General features: G+C 27.9%; 1 protein-coding gene across 1 annotated transcript; it reads left to right on the top strand.

Moving 5' to 3' along the window:
• The first annotated feature begins 5362 nt into the window (after nucleotides 1–5362).
• LOC124915439 lies at nucleotides 5363–8887 on the top strand. Its single transcript, XM_047456151.1, has 10 exons — nucleotides 5363–5822; nucleotides 6506–6601; nucleotides 6840–6924; nucleotides 7010–7131; nucleotides 7220–7244; nucleotides 7355–7438; nucleotides 7517–7546; nucleotides 7646–7751; nucleotides 7872–7936; nucleotides 8561–8887. Exons 1-9 carry the CDS (start codon nucleotides 5727–5729, stop codon nucleotides 7933–7935), a joined length of 708 nt encoding a protein of 235 aa, XP_047312107.1. The 5' UTR covers nucleotides 5363–5726; the 3' UTR covers nucleotide 7936; nucleotides 8561–8887.
• The last annotated feature ends 262 nt before the right edge of the window (nucleotides 8888–9149 follow it).

The following is a 9149-nucleotide window of genomic DNA, read 5'->3' as shown; positions in this document are numbered from 1 at the left end:
GAAGAGAAGGAAAATGATGGTCAAATATTCAATTTTAGTAAGGATATGAACAAAAGGGAATTTCTGCAATTTAAGAAGAATGATAATTATTTGATAGGTTCAAGTGAAATTAACAATTTCAATTGTAACGAGGGAAGAACAGTTAATGTTGATTGTGAGACGATATCGAAGTGTAGGTCATATACTAAGAAGAAACAAAGACGATGATAGTCGCTTGTTACACCGATTGTTTATCAATACACTTAATCAACACAAAGGGCCACTTAGTAAGATTTTTTTACTCTGAATTTATGATTATGATTTATTGCACTTTAAAGTAAGATATTATATGCATTAAACAAAATATTGTTCTTGATTGGAAATTTAGGGACGAGAGAAATATTTTTACAACTATCACAATTGTTCGGTTTCAAGAAATCCTTGAGCCTACCATTTTTTTTTAAATAATTTATTCATATGATAAAATTATATTAATGAAGTTGGTATATAATACCTATATAGTAATATATTAAAATTTCATATTATTATAAAAAAAATTAAAACTCTTAAAAAAAAATATAATATATATATATATATATATAATAAATAATTATATTATAGTGTTGTATATTTAATTGTGTTTATTAGTGTTTAAATATTATTTTTTTTATTAAATAAATCATTTAAAAAAAAGTGTTTTAAGCGGAATTGGAATTTAATCGGGGTTGGGGACACAAATTAACATCTCCGTCATTCCCGGAAGGACCATTCAAATCAGAAACATAATATAATTGTCATCCTTAGCTGATTGACTTTTATCTTTTATAAAATATTGAAAAATTAGTTAAGTTCATGTTATTTTTCGTAAGTAGTTATGATTTGAATAGAATTTTTTTTATTGAGAATAGGATAACTTTAGTCTATATCTTAATTATTTATTATTAGTATTTTTTTAAAAATTTTTGTGTGCATTTTTTATGTTAAATTTGTTAGGGTTTGAATATGTTAGTATTTTAAAGAGGCACTCCAAAATATATTAGAGATATAATGCAGGTGGAAGATCTAACCAATGATGAAATCAAGAGCCATTTGCAGGTCTTAGGAAGTTAAGTTTTTTATTTATTTATCAAAATTAAATAATTTCCTTAATTAATGCTATTTAATTTATTTATATTGACTTAAATTAATATATGATATGGGTTATGATGATTACATAAATACAGAATGCACATTCTAAAATCTCCAACTTTTGGATAGGATACGAGAATTAATATTGAAATTTTAATTTTAAAATCAAGCTAGACCAACCTACTTTAAGATATCCACAGATCACGACCTATGTTTTTCTGTAAGGACTTTTACAATGGCCAACTTATTTTAAAATTCTAGATATATATGTCCTTAAGTATATGAACATAATATTTATGACTTATTTATAGTGTTTGCTGATTTTTTTTTTTTTTTTGAATGTTTGATTGAGTATTATTTTGATAATTTAAGATAAATTATGTTATAACTTTTATTGAACTTTTTTTATGGGTTTTTACTATTTGTTTGTGTTTTTTAGGATTAAATAGATAAATGAAATAAATTTTATATTTAAAATAAAATAGTTATGAACTTGTTGTGATTTGGTGTAATATGCTTAACTGGATAGATATTTTTTTTAATTAAAATCGATTTAATTATTTTTAAAATAACTTTACAAATATTATATCGAAAAATAATTTTTTATAGTGAGTACAACCCGGATGTGTAGAAGGATTTGTGTATACAGATTGATTACATACTAGTAACTAATAATTTATGTAATGCCCGGTTATATAATTTATTATATAATAAATAAAGAGCTTGGTGGCCCATTAACAATTATATATTTATTATATAATAATAAAAATATTCGGACCACCACTCAAATATATATAATTTTCCTAAATAAAAAATATTCAGTCTATAATCTTAATAGTTGGCTTAATTTTAAAAATTGAAATTCATTCTAAAAAAAACCTATAATTTCTAGTACTTACATAGGGTAATATTAGGTCGGTTATAAATTGACATTTATTCTCTTATATTCTACATAAATTAAAATTCATTGTAGGGTAGTGTTTTATCCTTCATTTTATTAGTATTCGTAGTATGTATATATATAGGATGAGAATCTTGAATTTAATAAATTTTTTAATGTTAAATTTGAAGAGAAAAAAAATTAATATTTTATTTCTTTTAAATAAAAAATGAATAATTATTTCATTATAGACTCAGATTCAACTAGCATATATTCTGTGTATTTGCACGAGTAATAATATAAAAAATCGTGAAAAAAAATATTCCGGTAAAAATGTGATAGCATTTTTAATTTTATTTTTAATCGTTTTAAATTACGGGCGGGTCAACCTAAAATCCGACCCAAGTATCTATTTACTCTCACATATATATTCAGATTAATGACAACTCTCTACCCGACAATCCGGTTCTGAATACTTCAAATAATTATAGATCAGTTTAATAGTAAAATTATGTCCTACTCAGCTTTTATTAATTCCATGAACCGCATTTGGTTCCGATGTCGTCTGTCTTCAATCCACTCTCCTCCAATCAACCCTGCCTAGTTTCCTCCGCATTTTCACCTGGCTCTTGGGCCACAACCTCCCTGGCACAATCACGTATTTTCCCTACATTGCATCTACCTCTTAATCAACTGGAAGTCCGTAGTTTTCCGATCGGTGACGGGACCTTCATGGAATCTATCGGTGCGAGAGTTGTTGTAGACCCATGTATGGAACCTCCGACAGAGAGTTGAAGCTTATGGATGAAGAGGTAGATGCAATGTAGGGAAATTTGGATTTGGATCGGGATTGAACTCGAGGATTGTTGTCGAATACATGAAGGGTGTCCGAGTTTTTCTCTCTTCTGAATATGCAATATTAAAAAACAGTTTCGGATGAAGATGAAAGCATTATCAGCTGAATTTGAACATACTCTATTGGTGACGCAGGTCGGTGTATTTAATACTTTATATTTTAGTCTAAAGGGACGGATCTATGTAGGGCTCGTGTACGTTAAGTCCACCCGAAAAGAAAATAAATAAATAAAATTCGGTTAAAATGTGACATTATTCTTAATTTTTTAAAAAACTTTAATAGAATTCAGTATTTTGTTTAATTAATTATTAAAATAATAGTAAAATTTACCTTTATTTATCTATTTTATTTAAAATTTTCTTATTTTTTATTTTAGTCTATACTAAAATTTTTTTAAGTTTACTCCACCACTGAATCCTATGTCTGTATCTGAGTGTAAGGAGATAAAAAGTGAAGAATGAGCAACAACTATATATTTTGTGATCATTTATAAATCATGGGAGAGAAATTGAACTCTAAAAGAACCATTCTTTTTTATTTTTATATTTTTCTTTGTTCATTTCCTTTTGATACATCTATATTTATATAGATAATATTTATTTAAAATTCTTAATTTCTGTACATCAAATAAGTTGCACAAAATTGTTCAAAGTTATAAAAAAAACTATGAGAAATGAAAATAAAATAAGAGCATAGGGTGAATCATAATTATTGGAAAAAATAAAATGAACTACCATTACATACCAAAATCAACTGTTTTATTTGATTAATCTCAAAATATATAAAAAACAAAATATAAATATTTTCAAATTGATTCAATTAAAGCATATATAATGATGCTTAATTTTTAAAATATCCGGATTGCCGGATCGAGAGCTTTGGTTAATTTGGATATTTATGTGAGAGTAATTGGATATTTGGGTCGGATTGTGGGTTGACCCACCCAAAAACTTAAAACAGTTAAAAATAAATTTAAAAATGTTATGAACAAAACAAGTATAATCCTTTAACCAACTAAACTAACAACAATTTATATTTAAGATTCAACATCAAATTTGATGAACGCGAGACATTTTAAAAATAAAAGTTCAAATTTGTAACTAACTAATCTCTCTATATATATAATGATGCTTAATTTTTAAAGTGTCCGGATTGCCGGAGAGCTGTAGTTAATTTAGATATTTATGTGAGAGTAATTGGATACTTTGGTCGGATTGTGAGTTGACCCGCCCATAAACTTAAAACGGTTAAAAATAAATTTAAAAATGTTATTTGTAGGTTTCGAACTTGCAACCTAATAAAACAAGTAGAACCCTTTAACCAACCAGAATAACAACACTTTATTCATTTTTAGTGTTTAAAATTTTTCATTTATTTTAGTAAAATGTTTTTATATTTTTCTACACATTGTTGGTGGTTGTGAATATTTTTTAGTTTGAAGAAATTTGAAATATATAATTGCATCTTTTGAATCAAATAAATAAACATTAGGATTAAAAGCTTCCAAATTTAGTAAAGTTAGTTAAGTTGATTGAGAAAAAAATTGTAAATAAATTTGGTCAACAATTTACTATGTATCAATTAAAAAAAAATGTATGCAAAATTAAAGGTGTAACATTCCATCATTTCTTTTCAAAATTGTGGCATTTCTTGTAAATTATACATAATTATTTTATTTCATAACGATAGAAGAATTTCTAGGAACATTTCGTTTTTTAACCGAAGAGTCGTTTCCAAGTAGTGTACGATTAAAGAAATTTTGCGATGTAAAAATATATATATAAATTTATTAAATAATCTTTGTTAAATAAATTAAGGAGAAAGAAGAATAAACTTAAATAAAGGTGAAGTCTAAGATAAAGGTTAACAAGAAGGTTAGGCATGAAAGTTATGAATAGCAACTAAAGTGAGATTTAGGATTAGATCTCATGATAAAGATAAAAGAAAATAGAAAGAAAAAATTATGGCTGAAATAAAGATGAAATAGGGAAAAAGAAGGTAATTATAGGGCTGAAATAAAGATGAAATAGGGAAAAAGAAGGTAATTATAGGGTTGGAAAGAAAGAAGAAATATTTAAAAACAGTGAATTGTCTATAACAAACTCATTTAATTTATTATTTACATAAAAAATTTATATTAATAATTTAATTACCGAATTTCAATGAATTAACGATTTTTATTACAAGTATTTTATTAGTCAAAACTTTAAATTCGCTGAAATTATGTAGTTAAATGAGTGATATAATTATTTATTTATTTATTGTTTAATAACACTAATTTTGTATAACATTAATAATACATGCCTAAATTGTAAAATTTTAAAAAAATAGATCGAAATCCCGACATCATATGAGTTAAATTTGAACATTCCAATCTAAGAAAATATAGAACATTTTACATTATTATAATATTATATTAACAAAATTCCAAATGAATTTATTAAAAATGGATGAAAAATAATTTTTAAAAGTAGAATTGGAATGTTCTATCCTTATATAACTGCAGTTTATTATTTGTGAGTGTGTGTGAGAGAGAGAAAGAAATCACATGTTTCCGGCACCTTTGGATTTGAAAATTTGAAAGCTGATCTGTCGTCCTGTTCTGCTTGATGAAGACTTGAAGTTGATTGGCTGGCTATTGATTTTAATTGGGATTTCCACCCGTTGTTTGAACTGAAATTCTTCAAAGGCCCTAGCCCACCAATCCAGATTCAAATTTTCCAATCAATTAGGTTCAACTACTCTCAAAGATCATAGATCATACATACCCAAAGAAGAAAACAGTGTTCTTGAAGAATATTATCCTTTCTATCTGCGCTTTAACATTTTAAACTATTTCGTTGGGGGGTTTTGTATGTTGAGTTGTCTGATTCAGTCGAGACAATGATAATGCCCAATTGGGAACTCAAGAACTGCTGCCAACACGATCAGACTGTATTTCTCATCACCATCGGCGTCTATACTCTAGTTATACTTCTGGTATAGCCTCTATTCGCTTTCCTTTTGCTTTTTGTTTGTTTGTGTTAGATCAGTTTGTGAATCTTGTTTTGCTTACTTAATGATTCAATTGAAATAGGATTTATCTTGTATCCTCAATGAAGATGCAAGAACATTGCTTGTTAGACACTATCCACTAACCTTTTTGTGAAGAACACAACCATATTCAGTGTCTTGTAAAATCTTGAGCTATTTTGGAATGTATGTGATAGAATTCAAATTCTAGGGTTTAAACAATCCAAGGGAGGGAGGTGAGAAGCCACCATAAACTAATTAATTTAATATAATTATTTGGGCACCTGTCTTTGTGTGATTGCTCCTTTGAAACCCTAATCTCTATATTGTATCAGTAGGTTTGCTAAATTGCTAGTTGCTACAGTAAAAACCTTTAAGTTATAATCTAAGCTGGTATATTTAACATAAAATGCTCCTTAATTGCTTATTGTGGGCTTCCTGAGGAACTACTTTTGAATTTTGGATGAATTAGGATTCTATGTTTTCAGAGTTGAAGCCATGTTCTTGAATTCTTGAACTCATCACTCATCAATACACATGTTATCACTTGTGCTTATTTTGGTCCATTTCTACCATAACAGATTGATGAATTTTCCATTTTTTAAAAAAAGTTTTTTATTGTGAACTGTTTCTTCTTTGTGATTATACAGCTATGGAGGACATTCCTTTTGACACCATTCAAGCTCATTACCGTCTTTCTACATGAAGCGAGCCATGCGATTGCTTGTATTCTTACATGTGGTCATGTATGATTTCCTTCTTCTTCTTTTTTTGCAGCTTTTCTAATCATTGACAATGTTTGATCTAGTTTGCTTTTTCTGCCTTGTATTAAATTATAGTCTCTTACACTGAAACAATGAAGATCCATTTGTGGCATTATTGAATGAACTGAATATCCTTTTTTCTATTCCTTTGAAAAACTGGACATGAAAATTTTCTTATTAGAAGATGGAATAATTTGTCTGGTAATATTGTGTTTGACAGGTTGAGGGTATTCAAGTTCATGCAAACGAGGGTGGGGTAACACAGACACGTGGTGGGGTGTATTGGGTGATCTTACCTGCTGGATGTAAATACTAAATAAATTCCTATTTTTTCTATTTGCTTCATTTCTTATGCTGATTTGTATTTACTTTTTCATTTCTTGCATTCAGATCTTGGATCATCATTCTGGGGAATGGTCTTTATTCTTGCATCCACAACTCTTCTGACCACCAGAATTGCTGCTGGTTGCTTTGCTATTGCATTGCTTATTGTGCTATTTGTTGCTAAAAATGTATGTTGAAGTAATATATCTACATTTGTTATGAATTGATTTCATCATCTGCCATCTCTAACTTCCTTTTGCTCTGTTGTTGGATCAGTGGACCCTTAGAGGACTTTGCATAGGTGAATTACTTTCGAATATTGACTGCTATATGTAATTGTATGATTTTTCGCAATCTATATTAGCCTCTATATTGACTGCTGATTATGCTGATCTGGATGGAAATTGTCAGGATTTATCATTTTCCTTGCTGTTATTTGGCTTTTGCAAGAGTACACTAAAGTTAAAATTCTTCGGTACATCATTCTATTCATCGGTAATGAACAGCTTGTTTTTCATGTCCTTCCTTAGGAAACTAAGAATATTTTCTCATATATGATGTCTAATTTTGCAGGTGTAATGAACAGCTTGTTTTCTATTTATGGTGTGTAACAAAAATTTACTTTCTGTATAAATCTGGAAACAATTTTTTATTTTTTTTTTGTTTATTTGTATTATAACATGTTGAATGACTTGTATATAGATATTTACGATGACTTGATATCTCGAAGAGTCAACTCAAGCGATGCTGAGAAGTTTGCAGAACTGTGTCCATGCCCTTGCAATGGTGCTGCATGGGGAGTTATATGGTGAGCTTGTTGAATGATTCAATGTTGAATGTTTTGACATTAAAAAATACACATATTTATCTTCTTTTTTTTAAAATAATAATAATTCATTTTTCTCTTTATTGTAATAATTGCTTGCAGGGGAATGATCACTTTAATATTTCTCGCTGGAGCCATTTATCTTGGACTTGTCATTTTGTCTTAAGGTATGTCATAAACATAGCCTATTTACAGACATTTCAATCTCAGTCACATTATATTTTACATTGAAATTTCGTCAATATTATAATTGATTTTTTATGGGTCATAATTATCATGATCCAAATTATAGTGTAACATTTGTGGATTTATTTGATATACAAATTATTTTCTACATAAAAATTATAATTGAGTGTAATATTTTGTTTCATTTAGGATAATTTTTTTTTGCATCAGGATCATATTTGAGATCATGAAAAAAATGGTTTTAAAAAACATAAAAAAATATATTTTTTTTTCAAATAATTATTGAAGTTGAAAATTAGTCATTTAGTCACAAGTCTAATGACTTCATAGAATTAGGCAGATTGAAGATTTCATCTTTACTTTTGTTTGTATTAAATTGTGGCACAAATAACTTTCCCACTACACTCTCATTTAAATGGGGTCGTACTAGCCATCCACGAGTATAAACCCGGGTCGCAAAACAAAAACTTGTCATAATAATACAACCAATCTTCATACCAATAGTATGCAAAATGTTAAATTTTATTGCCTTGGGTGTTTGAGAATTTGGTCCTACATTGATCGCAGTTTAGACTTCTTGAAACTAATTTGAAGCTATTTTGCAGAATCACCGTCGATGTCGATTGTACTTGATCCAACATGGTCATAAATTTATCGAATTCGAAGAAACACGACAGTGATTTCAGGATGTATTTGATCCAGTTTGTTCAAAAATTATTCGTGTAAACTAATCTCTTCATTCTTCTAACCCATTACACACGATATTTTGCCCTTTTTTTCTTATGGAATTAAAACATTCGAATTCATCTGTCACACCATCAAAATCCAAACGGTACCTACTCCATGTGAAGTTTCCTTATTGATTTGTCCATATATATTCAATCCAATTGGTGAAAATGACTAAAGAAACCCTCTCTTTCCCATATTCAGTAGAGCTCTATTCATTTTGTATGATGCAAATGGGTTCTAGTCTTAAAAAATCATTCCATTTAATGAAATAAACGTGAGATAATAATCAAATAATTTAATTAAAATGTGAGGTATCTGATTATTCAATTATAAGATATAGATTGAGTGAAAATACTTTTAATAATTTATAATTTGTTGTCGTGAAATGTGCACGAAATTTCTACAACATAATAATGAAATTTAATTTTAAGAAATATATATTATTTGAAAATAAAATAAGTATAG

The sequence above is a fragment of the Impatiens glandulifera genome, chromosome 9 (assembly GCF_907164915.1).
Source record: "Impatiens glandulifera chromosome 9, dImpGla2.1, whole genome shotgun sequence".
In the NCBI taxonomy this organism is placed as follows: domain Eukaryota; kingdom Viridiplantae; phylum Streptophyta; class Magnoliopsida; order Ericales; family Balsaminaceae; genus Impatiens; species Impatiens glandulifera.
The sequence above is the reverse complement of the archived record's forward strand: the minus strand, read 5'-3'. Positions and strand labels throughout refer to the sequence as shown.